Here is a 24,979-nt window from a genome sequence, read left to right as displayed (position 1 = left end):
ACGTTTATTAGGTTGGGAACGCTGATCTTATCGGATGCTGCATCCTGGTTGTAACTATTACATGACTATTATTTGAACGTGAACGTTTGTATGTTGACTTAAACTTGTAATAAAAAACCATTGAAACAAACAAAAAAGTTGACAGACAGCCTTTATTATAATATGTAATGAAAAAACCATTGAAACAAAAAAAAAGTTGACAGACAGCCTTTATTATAATATGTAATGAACTTTACAATGTTCCTGACATATAGTTCAGCTTCCTGGATTTTTTTCATCTGGCCCTCATGCATGTTCACTTCATGAAATCTGGCCCTCTTTGAAAAAAGTTTGGAAATCCCTGGTTTAGAGCCTTACACTTGGTAATTGCTGAAAAATCAACAATAGGCTACACATAGTAGGGGTAGAGTTAAAAAAAATTACAATTCGTCTGTCACAACAGAATGAATAAATCATCAACTGCTAAACCATTTATCCTGTCTCCATTCATGATTACACAATCTTTCTTTCCCCTGAAAGGGGGGGGCTTGGATTGGCTGGGTACAGGGTCTCTTTGTATCCAGCCATTTAATGACATGTAGGTACACAGCAATTACCTAGTGCATCGGCCACAAGAGGGATATTTATCCAGTGCTGTTCATTAACGGCACTAGGTAAAGGGCCACTGGTCTGTGGCTGAAGCCTGAGCGGTCAGCGGTGTTTGATCGATTAGTTCTCAGTCTGGAGCCGACAGGGGACCTATGCTACATCCACCCTGGTAATTATTATTTTTTTTTTTTTTTTAGAAATCCCCAACCTTTTCTTAACTGCTTTAAGACCACCCGCCACACATTTACTGAGGCAGGCAGCCTCTCCTGGGGGGCAGCAGGGAAGCTGATGCACGGGGCTGGCGGGCATGATTGCCGTCAGGCACCCGCGATCGTTCCCCGCTGAGAGAGAAAAAAAAGCTGACCGTTCTCTCTGAAATTATCACAGAGCACCTGTGATCCTGCTATATAGGATCACAGGTCTTTGTTTATGGGGTTAGGTACCTCAGGCCTAAAGGTTGGGGGGACTTTATGGGCAAGGTGCAAAGAGTAATGAATAATGCAAATAGTAATAATAATAAAAATAGGATAGTTTACTGTATGAAAAACATAGTATATACAGTACACAGTGGTAAGGTGAGGGGTTGTAGACCCCTAAGTGAAGAGGGTGATAAAGATAATGAAATGGTGACAGATGTGAAGATTGTGACTTGATAAAATAGGAAGTTTCTCTATTGTGTTTAGAGAGTTTTCCTCTTTTTGCGTCCCAACGCGTTTCGGCTCGATCCCGGAGCCTTTTTCAAGGGTATAAGTCACACTTGTTTCTGAAATAATCATATGAATAATCTTAGTTACTGGTTGGCGAATACCATTGATTGATATGTCAAACAGTGGTATCTCCAAAAAATATATATTAGTACATACATTTGTTTTGCCGTAAGCGGAGATGAAGTTCCCTCAAGAAACAGCGAGAGCGTGGGCCTTGTGACCTGCAAAGTATTGAGTAAATTCAGATAGACCGTATTTGTCTATAGGGATACTGTGTATATTTAAGGGTATAAACTTACTGGCTGTGTCGTGGGTAGACGACACCCGGTATAGATTGAATTGGTTGGGTTTGGATGGTTTGGTTTGGGGTATAGATATTTAAAGTAGTTTGGGAGTACGTGTGTAATATAACCAACGTATCTGACCCTTTCTAGGTTAGTACCTTGTGGGTTCCTTTGTTGCATTAGGTTCGAGCATCTATTCCAATGCCTGGTTGGGCCTTAGGGTTGTATGCCCCGGTCGGTTCCTAGTTGTATAAATACATATGTGTGGTATATGTAGAAGATAAAAAAACAATATACGTAAAGAAACAGTATAAAACAACGGTGGATCCGTGTGTCTGGTTATGCGTTTTTATGCTTGTTTTATGTGGCCATATGTGGCCCTATGTGTGGCTGTATAACGACCACATCTTAGATTCGCATGTTTTAGCATGGTGGTGGTGCATCCTTGTGACGATTTGGTCCTCAATGGGGCGACTTGGATCGCTAGAATGATGCATTTTCTGTTAAGTGACTAACGGGGGTATGTGTGGTTGCTTAACTGGGAACTATATATATATACTGTAAAGCTGACCATTTTCCAGGCAGGAATATATAGATAGCTTGGAGGTATATACAAAGGTGTGTTTAAGTCAGCGGTAGAGTGATAATCATGAAGGGGTTCAGGCTCCTTTAACAGTGTTTACAATTGAAATGCTGGCATATTCAGGCCAGTAACTCACGTTATTGGTAGCAGGGATGGTTATTCCGGTGTGCAGGTCAGCATTGGCTCCATTCAGGACCTCTCTCCTCTCTGGCTAGGTGAGAGTGAGAGGACCCGATGCTCCCCGGCCTTTTAAAGAGGGACGCACATGCGCAGATCGCTCCGCTCGTTCCTCCCGCTGATTCCCTTCAGCTGACGTTTGGCTGTGGTGCGCGTGCGCGCATTGCGCGCGCACCCTCGCCTACGTCATCCGGGATATCAGCTGGCGGCCGCCGACACGGTTGGGCGTGCTCCCGTGGATGTGGGAGGGGGCTTGATGACACGAGCCTCATCGCTTCTGTGTGCCCCTGCCGGCCTGATCGGCTGCAGCAGGGGCTTACCGTGCCGGGTGTTTGTTGGGGGTAAAACATATATCCCCATTATGGCTCACATTGCATAAGGGTAAACAGTGCATAAAAGCTGGCATGTGCATAATCAATGCTGGAGTTAATGTAAATAATATAGTAAAGTAAACAACTAGTATTAACAACAGTATACAATTTGACACCTGGTTAAAAATGGAGTGAAAAGGTGTCCTGGGAGAAGCATGTAGCCCGGGTTGGTGACCCGGGTTCTAAACGGATTAGACATCGGGAATGCCTATTCCTGGCTATATTGGACCTTAGGGGGGGGGGGGGAAGAAAAGAGAACGGGAGGAGGGGAGGAGAAGTCCTAATTTAGGCAATTTGGTCATCTACTATTGGGTGACCGGATCTGGTCTTGATAGTGGAAGCATGGTTGATGCATGGTAAATGCACAACCGGCCATTCCTCCGTTTCGATTTCATACATGGTTTGCCCAAACTTCGTTGGCGTGCCGCCCAAAGGTGTGGGGCTTTGTGTGGAGGAAATATGGCCGAGGGGGAGGTCAAGGAGAAATCGCAATCCAAGATCGAAGAATCAGAACATCGATCAGAAAATCAACGATTGAGAGATTTAAAAAAATCAAAAAATGGGAAAAGACAAAGAAAAAAAGAAAAAAATAAAAAAGGGGTCATATACAAAGACAAAAACGTGGCAGAGGTTTCTAATGAATCTGTGACATGGTTATCTCAGTCCGTTTTCCCAGAGGAAAAACCTTCTAGGAACGGTCTGTAGCTCTCTGATTCATTTAGGCCTGGTGGGGTGGTGGCCTTGAGGCGTTGGATCCACCTTATTTCAAGTTGTAGTAGAGTCTTGTTCCAGTCGCCCCCCCCTACTAGGGATATGTACCCTTTCTAGTGCCATAAAAGATACGTTTGGCATTCTGTGGGCATGTTTGTATGCCACGTGACGTCCTAGGGGTAGGTAGAAGTTGCACAGCTCCATGCTATTCATGTGTTGGTTTACTCTTTTCCCGAACTCCTGCTTTGTTTTGCCTACGTAGAAGGCGTTGCAGTCGCATCTCATTAAGTAGACGATGCCCCTGGTATGGCAATTCGCATAATGCTTAGGCTCAAAGATCTCACCATTCGGTAGGGTGGTTTTAATACACTTCTTTATTACTCTGCAGTTGTCGCATGTTTTGCACGGGTCCTTCCGATTCCCTTCGCGAAATTCGCTTCTAATTAAGTCATTTCGGATTGCTCCTGCTTTCCTGTATGTGATTGGTGGATTATCGGTGATGAATCTTTTTACCGTTGGATCCTCGTTGAGGATGGCCCAGTGTTTCTTTAGGATATTTCTTATTTTTTTATGTTCATTAGTGTACCTCATGATGAGTCTGGTCTTCTGTTCTTTTGGTTCTGGGCCCTTGTTCTTTTTCTTAAATAGGATTTCTCTTCTGTCTTGTTTCACCACTTTATTGTACGCCTTCCTAAGAGAGGTCTTGGTGTATCCTCTCTCCATCAATCTATTGGTTAGCGCATCCGCTTCCTTTTTGAAGTCCTCCTGCTTGGAGCAATTTCGTCTGATCCTTAGAAATTGACTGTAGGGAATCGCTTGTTTTAAAGGAGTCGGATGAAAGCTGGTCGCATGCAGGATAGAATTTCCCGCAGTATCTTTCCGGTATATTGTGTAGTTTTTAATGTTCCATCCTTCTCTTTATAGATCCACATGTCGAGGAACGGGAGATCCTTTCTTTGCTGTAATTCAATGTAAAAAACATGTTAAAGTTGTTGTCGTTAAGTGTTCGTCTCAGATCTGGGATGGATTCTTCCGGTCCTGTCCATACGATCAATATGTCATCTATAAATCTTAGCCACATTAATATGTGGTCTGTGTATGGTCTGTTTCGGTCTTCCATCAGGAATTCCTGTTCACAGGTTCCTAAGTAGAGATTCGCATAGCTGGGTGCGCAACTCGTACCCATCGCTACTCCACACACTTGCAGGTAGTGTGTGCCATCGAATGTGAAGTAGTTTCTTCTCAGGATGTATTCAAGCATATTGATGATGAAGTTGTTAAAGTTAATGTCTTCTAGGCTTTGTTCTCTCAGTATTTTACTGATGATTGCTATACCTCTATCATGTGGGATATTGTTATACAGGGCTTCTACGTCCACTGTAATGAGTATTGAATTGTCGGGAATTGTTAGGTCCTCCAAAATTTGTAACAAGTGCATGGGATCTCTTACATAGGACGTAAGGCTTGTCACATATGGGCGCAAATAGGCATCAATTACTTCACTTATACCTTCTGAAATGCTCCCATTCCCTGACACGATCGGTCGCCCAGGAGGATTCTTTTCATTCTTGTGGACTTTAGGTAGTGAGTAGAAAGTCGGAGTTCGTGGGTATTTGGTCCTTATAAAGTTCCAAAGGGTGGATGAGATTATCCCATCGTTGCCTGCCCTGTCGACTTTCTGGTAGAATTCTTCCTTAAACCTTTGAATCATTACTGGGGAGATTTTTTTATCACATTTTTCGTTATTTCATATGATGATTGGCATACACACAGTGAAGTGGAAGATATGGGCACAATATAAAGTAGACAGCACACTATGGGAATATAACTATGACAAGTATTAAGCAACTTCTCTGTCCCTAAAAGAGATACAGTGTGTCCTAGTCATTCGACATTAGAGAAAATTAAAACAGGGATGGGGACGATAAAGATAATAATGTTAAAGCAGTTAGTGGAAAAATGCTAGATCTCTGAAAGTTACTGTTATAGAAAATACTATGAGATGTTTTAAAATGGGGCGGCGCCAGCATGAGGCAGTTTAGGCAGCCCCCTTGAGAAGGGGTGGTAAAAAATTCCTGTCACCAGCAGGCAAACTAAAGCTAAACTAATTAGCTAAACTAATTTTAGTTTGCTCACTGTTTAGAAGGCTGCTGTCACCAAGGGAGCACAAGGAGTGCAGTAGGCAAGTAGGGCGGTGGACATGTCACCCCCGCGTCATCACGTTCATGCGGCCGGCCCGCCCTCCGGTGACGTTTCAGCTGCCTGTGATTAGTTTGCTGCTGCTGGCCAGTCACATCCAGGCAAACCGCGGCCGGCCCTCCCCGCTGCCAGTGATTGGTGCTGCACGATCATCTCCTCGGCTGCTGCGTGACAGCGCACGGGCATACCGCGGACCCCAAAGACAAATAGTATGTGGCACAAACATTACTGAATAAAATAAATTACACTAAAGTCTTTAAGCATCCGCTCCCCCCTCCTCCCCAGTTACATTTCCATGACTTTTCCAAAACCTTTGTGGAATCCTAATTTTCCATGACCTTTCCAGGCCTGGAAAGTGTCATCTCCAAATTTCAAAACTTTTCCAGGTTTTCAAGGACCGTACGAACCCTGCTTCTGGCTTTTTACATCGGAAACCCGATCAGAGCAGAATCAGGCTTTGTTCGGGTCCTCGGCAAGCCGGTGGGACGGAAGACCCAGGCAAGCAGCGGAAGGCGGCAGGGGACTGGACTTCCTCCTCCCACTTCTTGTAGTGACAACAAAGCGGCTGTCGAGTCGCATTGCTTGTCATTACAAGAAAGCCGACTGTCGGCTCTAAACAACGGTACCGGGGTGATGCCTCTAGCCTGTTGGGTTTTTTCCCAAGTGATTAGTGCTGCCGGCTATAGCCAGCAACACTAATCATTGCATTCTGCCAGAAGGCTCCCCACCGACAGAACACAATAGCACTGCAGGAGGGATTCCTCCATCAACACTGACTGTATTGATAAGGAAATCAAGCAAAAAAATTGCGTAATCTGTGGCCTGTCTTACTGCATAAAATATCTGAACCACAGAAAGAGTGCATTGTTTTCAGTCACACAGACCAGTTTGGTGGACTTGCACTGAAAGAGGAGTAGTACTAAGCATGGCTACTTTGTAACACTACCAAGTAGGAAGCAGAGTCTGCATAGATATTGCACAAATATGGCTGCCCTCTTGTACAAAAATAAAACTACAATCTATACACAAACTTATAAGATTAGTACATCACTTTTGACTTACTTCTTCCCGGCTTGCGAACTTCTTTCCTGACCCTGATCTTAATATCTGCATTTGACCCGTTCATTATACTTTGCGCTTCCTTCAGGGAATTTGGCACAATTATTGCAGAAATGCATTCCCGAGTCACTGGAGAATCCTCTAGAGGTGTGTAGTCATCCAGGGGTGCCTTTATAAGTGCGTTATTAATAGGCTTGTGGTCTAAATTATCCTCGTTCAAGCAATTTAGTTCATCAGTAACAGAATCAAAGTTGTTAGACAACAAATCGTCATCACCTAGAGCAGCTGGGGCAATAATTGGAGACAGTCTATCTATTTGTTTCTCTATAGCCTGACCATTGCTACAACCGCCACCTTTTCCCATATTACGATCTGTGGATCTGCCAGGACAGGCAGAGTACACAGATATGAGCAGCAGACAGGCTCTGTGATGCTCATACAAGCAGACGAAAGCCACGCCCCCTCCCCCCGGGAAGGCAGAGCAGAGCTGAGCTTAACACGGAGACCAGTCACTCCTCTGGCCGGAAGAGACGCTGGAACGCAGGAGAAGCGTTCCACACATACAGCGAGCCTCTGGCCGGAAGAGGGGCGTTCTACACATACAGCGAGCCCCGGCCCCCGCCTTTGTGGGCGGGCCCGGGACTGTCTACACTTGGATTAGCCGCTTTGGAGGAGAGGTGGAACGCATGCTTGCTTCCTGGATAGATAGCGTGCGTTCCACCCGATAGCAACACACAGCACGCTGGTCTCCTCTTTGTGCACTTCCGCACCCACTCTCAGATGCGGCCACCCCCCCCCCCCCCCCCCTTGACAGCTGCAATGCTAATCTGTAGACTGCCTGGGACAAGGGACAAGGTAATGGATTGTCTTCTTTAACGAACACTGGATAGTCTCCCCTCACACACCCCCCCACGATCTGGGATTAGGCTCTGCAGGGGGGAGAGACAATAGCACACATGCATATGTCTCAAAATTCCTGCTCACACCATGCAATATTCTAGTAGCAAGTACACATTATATACTGGACAGCCACCCAGGTCTGATGTCCATGTTTGGCAACTTTGATCTATGGACCTTGATAACCCCCCCCCCCTCCCCCTCCCCATACATGGCATTCCTTGTACATTCCTCTTTACATTAGCTGTATGACAGAAAAACCCACTGTCTTTCCTCTCTGATACACATTCTGCATTACACAGCATCATCGCGGATTGAAATTGCTTCTCTTGCTACACCATGTCTATGACTGCATGTATTTACATCCAAAATCTAAGATTATATACCTACATGGATACATATGTTTGATGATTGCATTAATCTGCATTTACAGCTTACAGTTTATGGCCATACATCTCACAACTCTTTACATGGATGCATAGGCTTGATGATTGCATTCATTTGCATTTACAGCTTACAGTTTATGGCCATGCATTTCACAATTTTCTCTCTATATATTTGTGTTGCATATATATGTTATACTACTGCACGTTGTTGTACCATCACTCGAAACATCAGTACACGGTTTGATTGTACTGTGTGGTACCCTCTGACCTGAATATTCTTAGGGGGAGGCACCCTCCACAATGTATTTGACTTTACTACTGCCCACTGATGCTGTGGGAGGGCACCCCATGTATACGCCCCCAGGAGGAGGGCCTTGACCCAATCTGTGTCTCGTTCCAATTATCATTGTCTAGTATTTAAGTAAGGGCCTGGACATGCGCTCTTAGGCTCTGAGGAAGAGGCTAGGCCTCGAAACGCGTTAGCCTTCAAGAATCTAAGGGACTACACATCCTCGGATACCTTTACTGAGGACTGCGTTCCTTTTGTCACATGCTTTTAACAAGAACTCATTTGTGATTATTTTTAATTTTATTTTTAAAATAATAATGATAATGAACTAGGCCGGGGCGCCCTTGTGTTCGTTTGTTGTTATAGCCTGACCATTGCCTGTCCTCTCTTCATTACTTTCTGAAGCTACTGTATTACTGGCATCTGGAAAACACAAAGTTTTTTAAACAGGTGGGTTTGAGTGAATCATATCACAGGCTTGATATAAATGAAAAGTCTTTAAACATCATTTAATAATGCCCAATGTTAAATATAGAACTGTTTATTTTTCTATAGCTACTAATACTATTTAAACATAAAACATATTTTGTTTATGTCAAATGTAATGGTTTTTATTCTTAAGGATTTCAATGATGAAATGCAGACAGTATATAAATACTGATGTATTAGGGCACTCTTGGCATAAGTCATGCTCGATTTTGCCCCACTACAACCAACTGGATACAAACCTGCAATTGGAAAATAATTATAGTGTTTAAATAGGATACTTGTTCTGAGCTAACATAAACCACTGATTAAGATTAATTTTATTTTTACATCCTTATCAACTTTGTCCAAGCCTAAAATTTTGCACATGGGCTATATTCACAGAATTTTGCATCAAATAAAAATATCACATTAAGTGTAGCGCTATCTAATGTGCATAGTCCCAATAAAATTATAAAAATCCACCGTTGTGCAATATTCAATCATGTTAAACAGTCCTATAATCCAGTGACCTCCACCTATGGCTAAAATGCTCGCTCACCTCAAAGCAGTGGCCCCACAACAGAACCGAGGTCACTGAAGTCACTGGATTATAGGACTTTTTAACACAATTGAATATTGCACGACAATGGATTTTTATAATTTTATTGGGACTAAGCACATTAGATTGCGCTACACTTGATGTGATATTTTTATTTGATGCAAAGTTATAGGTGAACACCTTTTGATAAGTGGGGGCAGCAATCACGAATATTCACTATATTATATATACATATATATATTAATATTATATTGTTTCGCTTTCGGAATTTGTGATTAGTTTTGACCAGGTATGTGCATCTATGCAGTTAGTATTCATTTATTATAATTTTGTACACCAATTTTACACTAATTTATTTTGAGCTGATTATTCACATTGAGCATATATTCACAGGATTAACTCACTAATATAAAGATATTTTTTTCCAAAAAGGTTTTAGTTATTTTCAGCTGAGTCCAATAAAATATGAAAATGATGTGTGTAAAAGTAAAGATACTTATTCTTGTGATAAATCTGTGTGAATTCAGCCTCTTAAGAGTTTCTCAAATCCCGAATGCATGTTGTCTAAACAGACCTGTTGTCTACAAGTGTTATGTACACTCATGGGGACAGTTTGGTAAAGCAGTTGACAGCAACTCTGATTTCAGATGACCTTTGGCTTTCAAGTTGAAGGGTCAGGCTAAGACAATATAAGTAAAGGTATTGGCTAAGATCAAGTGTATCTGTTTTTATCAATTGTTAGGGTAAGAACCCTGACTCCGTTTGCCATTTGGGGAGCCAGTTAGTATTGCCCTGATGTAATTAGGTAGGAACCGTGGGGGAGCCTTTTCCTCCTGGGTTGAATCCGGCCTTGTGCTTGTCCCCAGTTGTAGGCAAGGCTCTCCCCTAAGCTCCCCATGTTCTGATACCTTCCTGTGGAACGGAGAGGCACTGGTCTGGCTGAAGGCCGGGCTGTGGCAGAAGTCCATGGTGTATGTTCCCCTGGAATGGCTCGGCCAGGGGTGCCTTAATTCTCACAGGTGGGGGGGAACTCATCTGGAGTTTTTCGGCACTTTGGTCACTGCACCTACACACTTTTTTCACACCTGCCTCTAGGGCTGGGCCCAGAAGAATTTTTGATTCCTGGCCGCAGGGCCTTCAACGATATTGCACCAAGGCACTTTAAGTACTTTTCCCCTTCCCTTTCCCCACTTTTATTTGTGTGGATTTTTTATCATTTGTGTTAGTCACTTACACGAGTGCACTTTACTCACAGTGATTAGTGGGGTATGGGTCCTCGGGCCTACCCTGAAAGTCTTTGTTGGAGGTGAACATGGCCTTCTGGCTTAGTTTGCCCTCTCTCGTGGGGTCTCCATTCAGGGGAGCCCCACCTGATATTTGGACCACCTAGTACTTGGGGTGGGCTGTTTCGGCAGTCCTTTCAGAGAATGGGGAGCTGCCTGGTTTTGGCCAGGTGGACCAGTGAGTATCCAAGTCCCTGTCAGGAGCCCGGAACTCCAGGGGGATCAGGGTTAGGTTCCTTCGCACACCCTGTGCACTTTTTTGTGTTCCCACGTTTTGTGTGTGCACTTTGCACTGGGTGTTAGCCTGAGTGTTTCACACACCACAGGCTTTAAAAAAAGGGAAAGGTATATAACAGGGTAAATATTAACCATTTTATAAGTTAGACTGCTCAGAAACGATTTAGGACTGCATAATTACACATACTGAAGAGTTATTTTAAATTCATTTTTAAATCTGGGATCTCTAACTTAAAGAAAAATCATATAGGTCTGGAGTAGAGGAAGCCAATGTTTTCATGCATCAAATGCAAAATCAAGTAGTCAAAAGAAAAAGTGGGAGGCACATTTTTAGGCTGACATGCTTTCTGGTCCCAGGACTTTACAACATATCTGTTCCCTGTTTTTACGTATCCCATAAACACTAATACCCATGTGGGAAACCAATTCATGCTGCAGCTGGGAGAAAGAAAGGGATAAGATTTCTTGAGTCCCAGGAAATTTTGATTTCATTACCATGCGTTATTTTTATTTTATTTTTTTTAAGTGTAATCTTATTTTAGTGACAGAACACTGCAATCTGATTTTCTGAATTTAACAATATGACATGAATGATTTCTCTATCGTCCATTGACAGTCGCAGCTCTTATGCTTCTTCACTATTGGGTTATGCGCCATCTACAGGATTAGACTAGGCAGTAAAAAGCTTTCACTTGACACGCCTATAGGGGCTGTCCCTCATGACATAACTCCAGACAAACTGTGCTCTCATATCAGTTTCTTGCTGCCTAGTGAAGGAGTAGGACCTAGGTTTCCTGCTGGGAATTCGGTCTCAGTTTTTATATTCTTTTAAGAATGTTTATTTCTCTTTACTCACTATCGCTAGCTAGTGTCAGGGGGATCCTCCTGGTGAACTACAAGCGACTGTGGAAGATTCCCTGGTGTTTACGGACCCGGTGGACAGACGACTGGAATCCCGTTCCCTCCGCCTACATCAGTTGGCGGGCTCGATACTTAAACCCGTATTTGCGTCCGTCCTGGTTTCTCAGACGGTTACTGAATGGGTACTTCGGGGTAACTTGAACGCTGAGATGGTTCCCCCGACTCTGCTTGAGCTCACGGACCAGATGGCCTAGGCCATGGTGTACCTGTGTGATGCGGCCCTGGACACGGCTCCTCTGGTTGCCAGAGTGTCTGCGGTGGGGATTGCCATATGGTGTGGCTGAAGAGCTGGTCGGCGGACCAGGCTTCTAAGAAAGCCTTAATTGATCTCCCATTTTTTGGTGAATGCCTGTTTGGTGACTCCTTGGATGAGTTAATCAAGGGTCTAACGGGGGGTAAGAGTACTCTTCTCCCCCAATCCTCAAAAGGCAAGGCACCTCGCTGTCAGCAGGGGCCTTTCTTTCACGGCTCACAGGCGTTTTTTTCGTGCCTCAGGGACGCAAGAAAAAGGTAAACCGTTTAGAGCCTCTGGAGGGAACAAGAAGGCTTGGTCGGGTAAGCCCAAGACTAGCCAGTCCGGTTCGGGGGACGAATGCTCCTTTGCACGAAGGGACGCCTTCACCTGATTCGGGGGAGGGGGGTACATCTGCATTGCTTTCAAGAACCCTGGACATCTCTGATTCAGGACAAATGGGTTCACAAACTAATTTTTTCAGAGTACAAGATCGAATTTCGGTCTCGCCCAGCAGACAAGTTCTTTCCATCAAATCTCAGTCTATCTCCGAGTCGCTTGAAGGATAAGGAGGGAGGCAGTGCAGGATCTCCTTACACAGGGAGTGATTGTGCCCGGTTCCTCAGCATGAAAGGTTTAGAGGTTTTTATTCAAACCTGTTCACAGTACCTCTTCACCAAGGTTTTGGCCGCGGTGTTAGCTTTGCTCCGCAAAAAGGGGATTGCGATCCTCGGATATCTGGACGATCTCCTGTTGAGCGACCTGTCAATCACGGTTCAGACCCTTCAGAAGTTTGGGTGGACCATTAACTTCAAGAAGTCTGCGCTGAGCCCGTCAGTGCGCTTGAATTACCTGGGTATGATTTTAGACTCCTCTCTGGCGAGGGTCTTTCTCCCCAGGGAAAAACTTCAGACTTTGCAGAGCGAGATCAAGTTGCTGATGGACACCGATCTCTCCTCCCTGCAGACTTGTATGAGGTCTCTGGGGCTGATGGGTGTCGACCTTCGAGGCGGTCCCGTTTGCTCAATCTCACACAAGACCTCTACTAAAAGAGATTCTTGTCAAGTGGAACAAGAATCTGCAGTCCTTCGACAGAATGATATGTCTCAGCTGTTTTACGAGGTTGGAGCTCTCGTGGTGGCTTCTGTCGCCTGCTCTGAGCCAGGGCAGGTCTTTTTTACCACTGTTGTGGACAGTGGTCACCACGGATGCCAGCCTGTCGGGTTGGGGTGGAGTGCTGGACAATCTCTGTGCCCAGGGACGCTGGTCAATGGAGGAATCCTCTTTACCGATAAATGTCCTGGAGCTCAGGGCGATCAAGCTCTGCCTGCTCCATTGGATGACTCAGCTGCACAGTTTTCCAGTTCGGGTACAATCCGACAATGCCACGGCTGTGGTTTACATCGATCATCTAGGGGGCACCAAGAGTGTCCGGGCGGCCAGGGAGGTAGCCGAGATTTTGACTTGAGCCGAGGAACATGTTTCGGCTCTCTCCAGTTCACATTCCCGGTGTGGAGAATTGGCAGGTGGATTACCTGAGTCGTCAGGTTCTGGATTGGGGGAATGGTCCCTGCATCAGGAGGTTTTTATCTCCTGTGTGTCTGATGGGGAACTCTGGAGGTGGATCTGTTTGCGTCTCGTCTGAACAAAAAGGTACAGAAGTTTGTGGCCAGGGCTCAAGACCCTCTGGCCAACGCCACAGATGCATTGGTGGTGCCCTGGAGCCAATATCGGCTGATTTATGCCTTTCCTCCAATACAGCTGTTGTCGAGGGTCCTCCGCAGGTTGGCGGTGGAAAAGGTGTCGGTGATTCTGGTAGCCCCAGACTGGCCTCGCCAGTCTTGGTACGCAGACCTGGTAAAGATGGTCGTTGAGCCCCCTTGGCGGCTGCCTCTGAGAGAGGATCTGCTGTCTCAAGGGCCGATCTTCCATTCTGCTTTACGGTCGCTGGCTTTAACGGCATGGCTGTTGAAGGCCAGGTGTTGAGGGACAGAGGTCTCTCTGATTCTGTGATTCCTACCCTGTTGAGGGCTAGAAAGGCGACTTCCAGGAAGATTTGTCATCGTACTTGGAAGATGTATATTGCCTGATGTGAATCGCAAAAACTGCATCCTCGCTCGTTTTCGGCAGCGAGGTTCTTGGCTTTCTTGCAGAAAGGAGTTGAGCAACATTTGGCTTTAGGCACGCTTAAAGGACGAGTGTTGGCCTTAGCCATTTACTTCCAGCGCTCGTTGGCGACTAATTCCTTGATCCGCACCTTTATTCAAGGGGTGCTTCATCTGCCTCCTAAAAGAATATCCCCTTTGCCTCCGTGGGATCTGAATTTGGTTTTGTTCTGTTCTTCAACAGCCTCCTTTTGAAAATATTAGGGAAGGTGGTGTCTGCTTTCCACCTCAACAAAGATATTGTTTTACCTTCGCTCTGTCCTAAGACTAAGCATTCCAAGGAATTTGCCTTACATTCTCTGGATGTGGTTCGGGCGATCAAGGTTTACTGTTTCAAAGATTTTATTGGAGTTAACAAATGTAGTACAACGTTTAACATGCACTGGAGAATTACAGAGAAACAACTAATAACCCATAGGGTACAGAGAGCAAACAGACGGGCGATCAAGGTTTATCTGCCTTTTAGGACATCTGATTCTCTGTTTGTCCTTACTGAGGTATCTCGTAAGGGTTCAGCTGCGTCTGCTGCGACCATATCCAAATGGATCAAGCAGACAGTTGTTCAGGCCTATTCATTGAAGGGTCAGGTTCCTCCTTTCCCTGTGAAGGCGCATTCTACTAGAGTGCTGAGTGCCTCTTGGGCTTTTCATCAGGCATCGGTTACTCGAGTGTGTAAAGCGGCGACTTGGTCTTCCGTACATACTTTTACAAAATTCTACAAAGTAGATTTATTGTCTCCTTTGGCCGCAAGTTTTTGCAGGCTGCTGTTTCAAAGAGACTTGTTTTTTTTTCTCTTTACGGGGTTGAATTTTTGTTTTGGGAGTAAGCTCCTGTTGGTACGGGTTGAGCTTTTTGTTACCCAGTTGGCTACGTTTTTAGCCTTGGAAATACGTTAACAGTTTTGGTTGCGTTCTTCCCACCCCTCATGCCTATACTGCTTTGGGACGTCCCAATAGTAAAGAAGCATAAGAGCTGCGTCTGTCAATGGACAGTAGAGAAAACTGGATTTTTGTACGAACTTACCTTATCCTTTTCTCTGAAGTCCATTGACAGACGCAGCATCTGCCCCTCTATTTTGGGGATGGTTGTGTCTTATTTTCACTGCTTGCTACGAAACTGATATGAGAGCACAGTGTGTCTGGGGTTATGTCGTGAGGGACAGCCCCTATAGGCGTGTCGAGTGAAAACTTTTCACTGCCTAGTCTAATGCTGTAGATGGCACATAACCCAATAGTGAAGAAGCATAACAGCTGCATCTGTCAATGGACTTCAGAGAAAAGGATTTTACGGTAAGGTCTTACAAAAATCCAGTTTTTTAGATATATGCAAGATTTTGATAATATGTGCTAGTGCTCTAATAATATAAATATTTCATGAAAACAAAATAAATATTGCCAACAAAATAAAATGACAAAACAATCATTATATGTGACATATGCTCTTGAAAAAAAGTACTGTGAAGGTTCGTGAGCTATCAGCATAAATGCATGTAGCGATAGAATGGTGCTCAAAATCCAAACAATAATAAAATAAATACAGTGTGAAGGAAAAGTTCATAATAAGTCCGGCTGGCGTTGAAAAGTGAGCAGAGAGTGAACAATGCTGACAGAATCAAGTGTTGCATGCAACCACACAGTAATCACACAGATGGATGGCTGCCTATACCTATATCCTATATAATGGGATGAGCTGAGCCTCAATGGATACACCAAATGCCTTCCACAGCCCCAATCCATGTAACTGAACTCCTCACATATAGCACCGGACTTCCCCAGTTGGACATGTAGACGAATAAATGGCTAAGTGCATTATCCTTAAAACACTTTATTCGAGAAATAGATTGCACTTACATGAAGATGGAAATATTCCGGCATGGAAACGCAAATAGTGACAAGACCGCCTGCAGTGGACCTCCAATCCCAGTTGACGCTTTCTGAGGGGAAACGCGTCCGGTGGAGCAGCCGCATCGTCACCGTGTTCTCCTGTCCCTATTTGTGTTTCCATAAAATTTCCATAGAATTGTGATTCCATAAAATAGCGCTAGTTTCAGAATTCTGTCTAAGGTGATAAATACTTACCAATATAACCAAAAAAGAAAAGGGTAATAAGGGTTTATGCAGTTAAAAATCCATGTGCAAGATTAAAAAATATTAATCTTAAACAATTTTTATTATTGTGAAATTAACATGTTAAGGAGAAAACTTTCAAGAGAGAGAAATCATTGATCCATCCTAAAGAGCTGAGTCACATTGGATTTAAATTTCCAATAATTACTCAAATCTAAAAATATCAACCTTGAGTGATTTGTACTTTATAAACCTTCACCCTACAGTAAGTTTGAATAGTGCTAGATCATTCCCATAACCATAAAAAAACTTGCATAAAGATAATAAAAACCACAGCAAACAACTGAGGCTTACCTTTGTGTATGGGAATAGGCTTAATTAGGTTGTGTGGAGTTTGGCTACCTGGTGCAGTAGGGGGCCCCTTTCCTCCTACATGATTGGTGATAATAGGAGGAGTCTGAGGTCTTCTTAGGAGAAGTGGAGACATGCTTCCTCTTCTCTTTAAAGAGGCCGGAGTGTTGGCTTCTCCAGGCTGTTTAACTTTATTTTGAGGTCCAGCAACAAACTCATCAGCTTCATCAATCATCATCCCCTAGAGTAGAGAAAAATGCACAAGTTACCAATAGATCCTACTCAGCCTTGTTTGGGTTAATATAGGGCAAGTAGTAAACTTTCTATAATTCTCTGAGCAATGTACAGATCATTTGTGGAGTTGCGCCTTCCTCCATCCACCATAGCATCTGAGGATTTGCACAGGCCTTTTTACTGGCCAAGCTCGATTTCAGCAGCTACAGTGCATTGCGAAAGTATTCGGCCCCCTTGAACTTTCCAACCTTTTGCCACATTTCAGGCTTCAAACATAAAGATATAAAACTGTAATTTTTTGTGAAGAATCAACAAGTGGGACACATTAATGAAGTGGAATGAAATTTATTGGATATTTCAAACTTTTTTAACAAATAAAAAACTGAAAAATTGGGCGTGCAAAATTATTCAGCCCCCTTAAGTTAATACTTTGTAGCGCCACCTTTTGCTGCGATTACAGCTGTAAGTCACTTGGGGTATGTCTCTATCAGTTTTGCACATCGAGAGACTGAAATTTTTGCCCATTCCTCCTTGCAAAACAGCTCGAGCTCAGTGAGGTTGGATGGAGAGCGTTTGTGAACAGGAGTTTTCAGTTCTTTCCACAGATTCTCGATTGGATTCAGGTCTGGACTTTGACTTGGCCATTCTAACACCTGGATATTTTTATTTGTGAACCATTCAATTGTAGATTTTGCTTTGTGTTTTGGATCATTGTCTTTTTGGAAGACAAATCTCCGTCCCATTCTCAGGTCTTTTGCAGACTCCATCAGGTTTTCTTCCAGAATGGCCCTGTATTTGGCTCCATCCATCTTCCCATCAATTTTAACCATCTTCCCTGTCCCTGCTGAAGAAAAGCAGGCCCAAACCATGATGCTGCCACCACCATGTTTGACAGTGGGGATGGTGTGTTCAGGGTGATGAGCTGTGTTGCTTTTACATCAAACATAACGTTTTGCATTGTTGCCAAAAAGTTCGATTTTGGTTTCATCTGACCAGAGCACCTTCTTCCACATGTTTGGTGTGTCTCCCAGGTGGCTTGTGGCAAACTTTAAACGACACTTTTTATGGATATCTTTAAAAAAATGTCTTTCTTCTTGCCACTCTTCCATAAAGGACAGATTTGTGCAGTATACGACTGATTGTTGTCCTATGGACAGAGTTTCCCACCTCAGCTGTAGATCTCTGCAGTTCATCCAGAGTGATCATGGGCCTCTTGGCTGCATCTCTGATCAGTCTTCTCCTTGTATGAGCTGAAAGTTTAGAGGGACGGCCAGGTCTTCGTAGATTTGCAGTGGTCTGATACTCCTTCCATTTCAATATTATTTCTTGCACAGTGCTCCTTGGGATGTTTAAAGCTAGGGAAATCTTTTTGTTTCCAAATACGGCTTTAAACTTCTCCACAACAGTATCTCGGACCTGCCTCGTGTGTTTCTTGTTCTTTATGATGCTCTCTGTGCTTTAAACGGACCTCTGAGACTATCACAGTGCAGGTGCATTTATACGGAGACTTGATTACACACAGGTGGATTCTATTTATCATCATTAGTCATTTAGGTCAACATTGGATCATTCAGAGATCCTCACTGAACTTCTGGAGAGAGTTTGCTGCACTGAAAGTAAAGGGGCTGAATAATTTTGCACGCCCAATTTTTCAGTTTATTTGTTAACAAAGTTTGAAATATCCAATAAATTTCACTCCACTTCATGATTGTGTCCCACTTGTTGATTCTTCACAAAAAATTACAGTTTTATATCTTTATGTTTGAAGCCTGAAATGTGGCAAAAGGTTGAAAAGTTCAAGGGGTCCGAATACTTTGCAATGCACTGTATACTTTACACCACCATGCACATCTGGATGTATAGAAAACCCATAGTGCTTATATTTGCGCATGCTATCACTGGAGTGGGATGGCAAGATAGAACTTTATGTACAAATTTTGTTTTATGGCTGCGGATGTGACAGACTGTCCGCATCGTGTTTTTGAACCCTATACCTGTATTTAGCATACATACAGGGGTGTATTTACTAAAGGCAAATAGACTGTGCCCTTTGCAAATGTAGTTGCACACATTTTCCCCAGTGCTTAGCAAATGTGTTCAGCTGCACTTTGTAAAGAATACCAGTCAGGTGCAAGAAAAAAACAAACAAAAAAAAAACGCATTTTTGCTTGCACAGGATTGCATTTACACAGTCTATTTGCCTTTAGTAAATCCACCCACAGTCTTGTATGCAGCACTTGTAATGGATAGGATATTTTTAGGCTGATTTATCGCCAGTGCCTGCTTCCCGATTTCATATATATATATAGCAGCACACATTCTTCTTGAAAAGGGCATCATAATGGAGACACGTTTTGTCAGCTCCCTATCCAGGAAGCCTACAGTATTCAAGAAATTAACGTCTGGCATGTATTTTGAAGCCTTACATGTGTGCTTAACAGGTACAAGATACATACATGATTTATGATTTGCATAAACCAATCTTTATTGGTATTTAAAATAAATCATCCGACAGTGCTTCACTGCAAGATCTGCTAGTATTCGACAAGTTAAGAAAATACTTTAGTCCAATGTTCCCTCTAATTTTTTACTGGGCTGAGCAAATAAAAAAATTTCTGAGCGCAGTGCTCCCCAACCTTTTTATCGCCGCGGACCGGTCAACGTTTGATCATTTTTCTGTGGCCCCCAATCAATGCAGAGTGCCCACAGCATTGCCCCCAATCAATGCAGAGTGCCCACAGCATTGCCCCCAATCAATGCAGAGTGCCATAGCATTGCCCCCAATCAATGCAGAGTACTACAGCATTGCCCCCAATCAATGTAGAGATGCCAGCGTGCCCCTTTTCAATGTAGAGGTGCCAGTGTGCCCCCTTTCAATGTAGAGATGCCAGTGTGCCACCTTTCAATGTAGAGATGCCAGTGTGCCACCTTTCAATGTAGAGATGCCAGTGTGCCCCCTTTCAATGTAGAGATGCCAGCGTGCCACCTTTCAATGTAGAGATGCCAGCGTGCCACCTTTCAATGTAGAGATGCCAGCGTGCCCCCTTTCAATGTAGAGATGCCAGTGTGCCCCCTTTCAATGTAGAGATGCCAGTGTGCCCCCTTTCAATGTAGAGATGCCAGTGTGCCACCTTTCAATGTAGAGATGCCAGTGTGCCCCCTTTCAATGTAGAGATGCCAGTGTGCCCCCTTTCAATGTAGAGACTCTTCAGTCCCGAGTCTAGTAATGGTTCTGCCATTTTTTCAGTTTTTAATTAATGCAGAGTGCCCACAGCATTGTCCCCAAATCAATGTAGAGATGCCAGTGTTCCCCCCCCCCCGTGCACTTACCTCATGGTCACGGGCGGCAGCTTCTCTTCAGTTCATTCCCCGGCTTCCTGCCTCTCCTCAGTCCTCCTGACTCCCCGAGTCCCGGCGCCTCTTCCTCGGCCAATGGCATGAAGTTGGCCTTTCGGCCAATCAGGAAGCGGGAGGACCCGCTCCCTGATTGGCCAGGAGGAGGATCCGTGTGACAATAGCGAATTTTCATTCGCTATTGTCACACAATGGGCGTGCTCTCGCGGCGCACGCTCTGCTACACGGCCGCCACGTCTGCGGCTGCGCGGTTTGAATAGGTGCTTGCGCGGGACCTTCATTCACACTGCGCGCCCGCGCATGCGCGCAGGCTAAAGGGAACACTGCTTTAGTCTGTATTTGTGACATATTAAAGGATCCCTTTCTAACCCTTGTACACCAACTCAGTTTGTTATTACAGAGTCATACCTTCTTATCTTGCTTAAATGGATTTCCGAAGGTGTGCAGTCTTTTGGGCTGGTCTGGATCAATTTCTCGGAGAGGGGAAGGCATTAGCTTCAAGTACTCTTGATAATTGCCCATCTGTGCCACAGGGACACTATGTAGACAGTCTGTGAAGCATAAATCACAAGATATATAGTTAACACAGTATAAAGCAAAAAGCGATGAAAATGAAAAAATTTAAGAATGAAATAACCCGTGCCCGGAATCCTATCGCCCGATCTTTCTCCTGCAAGTGGACATTAAGATCCTTGCCAAAATCCTATCCATTAGCTTGAATAAGGTGATCCTATCGTTTATTCACGAAGATCAGGCTGGATTCATGCCTGGCAGGAATACATCCTTTACTCTCCGCAGGCTCTTTATGAATCTTCAGGCCACGCACGAGAACTGCGGGGAGAGAGTGGTGGTGACATTGGACACGGCTAAAGCCTTAGATTCCGTTGAGTGGGGTTTGTGGGGTTTCTTGTGGGAATGTCTTCGGAGGTTCGGATTCGGACCCAACTTTATTAAGTGGGTCCGACTCTTGTATACTGCCCCAACTGCCAGGGTGTTAGCCAATGGGTGGCCCTTTGCGGGGTTCCCGCTAGCTAGGGGGACTAGACAGGGGTGCCCACTCTCCCCCCTGCTTTACGCCCTGGTGGTGGAGCCACTGGCTATTGCCATCAGGGCCCATCCAGCCATACAGGGCTTATGCTTGGGCCCCCTAGTGGAAAAAATTAGCATGTACGCAGATGACACCCTCCTGTACCTGGCGGATTCTGGAGACTCACTGACCATGGCCCTTTCCCTTATTGAATGTACAGCGCCCACTCTGGACTGCAAATTAACTGGGATAAACCCCAGGTTCCCTGCCTTTGACCCCCCGGGGCCGGGAGAGACCCCCATGGCGGGACCCCTGTAGCGTGTAAATAACTTTAAATACCTTGGAGTGCGGGTCACAACACGCCCCCGGGACTATATCCAGGACAATATTCAACCACTCTACCCCCTGATTAAGACCAAGACTCAGATTTGGTCCAGATTGCCGCTGGGAGTCATGGGTAGGGTAAACCTTGTTAAAATGGTTCTACTGCCAAAGATCCTGTATGTTCTCTGGCATTCCCCGATCTATCTCCCATTGAAATATTTTAAACAAATTGATTCGCTCCTGAAGGCTCCTGAACTCTCCTGGCGCAAATTACAGAACCCTACCAATCTCGGGGGCGTGGCGTTCCCAGATTTTAACTCTTATTACCTAGCCGCCCAATTATCCCAATTATTCCACCTCGACAAAATAGATAGAACCCGCTTCCTCCTGCTGCTCTGCCCCCGGTGGTCCCACGTGATGGGCGATCCTCCATCGGTCATTCTGAGAGGTGGGGGGGTATGGTGGTGGTGGTGGTGGAGGGGGGGGATACGGCCTCTATGCTTCATCACTACAGCCGTATTTGGGCAATCGTGATGACCAAATTTAGTTCCCCCCCCCCCGCTCCCTGCCCTCACTCCTCTATGGCACGATGGGACTCTCCCGGAATTCCGTACGGTGCCGGACCCCGAGTTGTGGGGAGGCGGGGGAATATATTATCTTTCCCACATTGTGACGGGATCCACTCTTCGCACCTTTGATGACTTGCGAGTCTCCCGCTCATTCCCAGAACATATGCTATTTCGTTACTATCAACTTAGGCATGCCTTCCAGGCTCAAATCCCACTCGACATGCCCCCCCTGGAGTCCCTTCCGGTCTTGGAGATAGTTAAGAGCACTGAGCCTAGCCATTTGATCTCTATCCTATACTCGGAGCTCCACTCGCCCTCCTCCACCTCTATAGCGTATGCCCTTAAAGCTGGCTGGGAGTCGGAGGTGGGCGACATTGATGATGAGGATTGGAGTGATGCACTGGAGACATGCCAGAAGGTGTCTCCCAAGCTCTCTTCTTGACAGGTTAACCCAGCTATTTATAGTTCACCGCACCTACCTCACCCCAGTTAGACTGGCGAGATACCGACCTAACCTCTCTCAGGACTGTCCTATGTGCCATTCCTCCCCAGGTACGTTTCACCACCTACTCTGTCTCTGCCCCCAAATCCAGGTCTACTGGCAACAAATTGTGGCCTTCCTACATGATACCATGGGGTCCCCCCTTCAGCTGGATCCCAAACAATGAAACAATGCTTACTGGGTATATACCCAGAGGAAGATATGGATAAATTTACAAAAATCTTCCTACAACACTCCCTCTTCGTGGCCAGGAAGTTGGTAGCCAGGCAATGGATGAGGGAAAGCCCCCCAGGTTTCCCACAATGGTTGAAGGAAGTCAATACCATTTTTCAGTATCACAGCATTATGTACAAAAACCGGGGCTGCCCCACGAAATATAATAAGATATGGGACAGATGGCTCCAGAACCTGGCCACTTGTACCTAGTGGCTCCACTATTTCTGATACTGTATGTGTGCCCTTTATCTGGTTGTACTGCACCACTCTAGCTATTCCTCCCCTCTGTGATTATTATTTGCTCACCTATTTCTCTATGTCTGCATTGTACAGAATGTTTTCACTCGTGATCGCACTGTTTGTAAAATGTTGTTTTTTTTTTTCACAATAAACTCTGTTTTTGAAAAAAGAATGAAATAACCCTTACATACACTCCTTTGACTTGCACAAATCCAATTTTGCACAAAAAAGATGTGCAAAGGTATGGTCAGATTCAGTGGCGGCTGGTGCTCAAAATTTTTGGGGGGGCGCAAAAAGAAAAATGTAATAGGTATTGCTTCGCGCCAAAAAACGCAGTAAAAAAATTGCGTGACTTTGAAGCTGTGCCCCCTTCAATGCAATGAACACTGTGCTGTGCCCCCTTCAATGCAATGAACACTGTGCTGTGCCCCCTTCAATGCAATGAACACTGTTCTGTGCCCCCTTCAATGCAATGAACACTGTGCTGTGCCCCCTTCAATGCAATAAACACTGTGCTGTGCCCCCTTCAATGCAATAAACACTGTGCTGTGCCCCCTTCAATGCAATGAACACTGTGCTGTGCCCCCTTCAATGCAATGAACACTGTGCTGTGCCCCCTTCAATGCAATAAACACTGTGCTGTGCCCCCTTCAATGCAATAAACACTGTGCTGTGCCCCCTTCAATGCAATAAACACTGTGCTGTGCCCCCTTCAATGCAATGAACACTGTGCTGTGCCCCCTTCAATGCAATAAACACTGTGCTGTGCCCCCTTCAATGCAATAAACACTGTGCTGTGCCCCCTTCAATGCAATGAACACTGTGCTGTGCCCCCTTCAATGCAATGAACACTGTGCTGTGCCCCCTTCAATGCAATGAACACTGTGCTGTGCCCCCACAATGCAGAGTTCAGCGTGCATGCCCCTTTCAATGCAGAGCGCCACAGCATTGTCCCCAATCACTGCAGAGCGCCACAGCATTGTCCCCAATGATTGCAGAGTGCCCACAGCATTGTCCCCCAATGATTGCAGAGTGCCACAGCATTGTACCCCAATGATTGCAGAGTGCCCACAGCATTGTACCCCAATGATTGCAGAGTGCCACAGAATTGTCCCCAATGATTGCAGAGTGCCCACAGCATTGTACCCCAATGATTGCAGAGTGCCACAGAATTGTACCCCAATGATTGCAGAGTGCCCACAGCATTGTACCCCAATGATTGCAGAGTGCCACAGAATTGTACCCCAATGATTGCAGAGTGCCACAGCATTGTACCCCAATGATTGCAGAGTGCCCACAGCATTGTACCCCAATGATTGCAGAGTGCCACAGAATTGTACCCCAATGATTGCAGAGTGCCACAGCATTGTACCCCAATGATTGCAGAGTGCCCACAGCATTGTACCCCAATAAATGCAGAGTGCCCACAGCATTGTACCCCAATGATTGCAGAGTGCCACAGAATTGTACCCCAATGATTGCAGAGTGCCATAGAATTGTACCCCAATGATTGCAGAGTGCCCACAGCATTGTACCCCAATGATTGCAGAGTGCCACAGAATTGTACCCCAATGATTGCAGAGTGCCACAGAATTGTACCCCAATGATTGCAGAGTGCCCACAGCATTGTACCCCAATGATTGCAGAGTGCCACAGAATTGTACCCCAATGATTGCAGAGTGCCACAGAATTGTACTCCAATGATTGCAGAGTGCCACAGCATTGTACCCCAATGATTGCAGAGTGCCACAGAATTGTACCCCAATGATTGCAGAGTGCCACAGCATTGTACCCCAATAATTGCAGAGTGCCACAGCATTGTACCCCAATGATTTCAGAGTGCCCACAGCATTGTACCCCAATAAATGCAGAGTGCCCACAGCATTGTACCCCAATGATTGCAGAGTGCCACAGCATTGTACCCCAATAAATGCAGAGTGCCCACAGCATTGTACCCCAATAAATGCAGAGTGCCACAGC

General features: G+C 45.1%; 1 protein-coding gene across 2 annotated transcripts in view; it reads right to left on the bottom strand.

Moving 5' to 3' along the window:
* LOC309560003 (integrator complex subunit 6-like) overlaps window positions 1-24,979 on the bottom strand; it is a 227,018-nt gene that overhangs the window by 3,902 nt on the left and 198,137 nt on the right. The window contains exons 14-17 of one of the 2 annotated variants that reach the window (XM_082263487.1): window positions 20,530-20,672; window positions 16,537-16,774; window positions 8,619-8,674; window positions 6,683-7,010 (exon numbers count right to left, since the gene is read on the bottom strand). In XM_082263487.1, the coding sequence (XP_082119613.1) occupies window positions 6,683-7,010; window positions 8,619-8,674; window positions 16,537-16,774; window positions 20,530-20,672 (765 nt within the window). Of the gene's footprint in view, window positions 1-6,682; window positions 7,052-8,618; window positions 8,675-16,536; window positions 16,775-20,529; window positions 20,673-24,979 lie in introns of both variants that reach the window. The other variant, XM_082263488.1, reaches the window with a different exon arrangement.

The sequence above is a fragment of the Pelophylax lessonae genome (assembly GCF_965119305.1).
Source record: "Pelophylax lessonae genome assembly, chromosome: 7".
In the NCBI taxonomy this organism is placed as follows: domain Eukaryota; kingdom Metazoa; phylum Chordata; class Amphibia; order Anura; family Ranidae; genus Pelophylax; species Pelophylax lessonae.
Note: the sequence above shows the minus strand (reverse complement) of the source record. Positions and strands in the feature narration are given on the sequence as shown.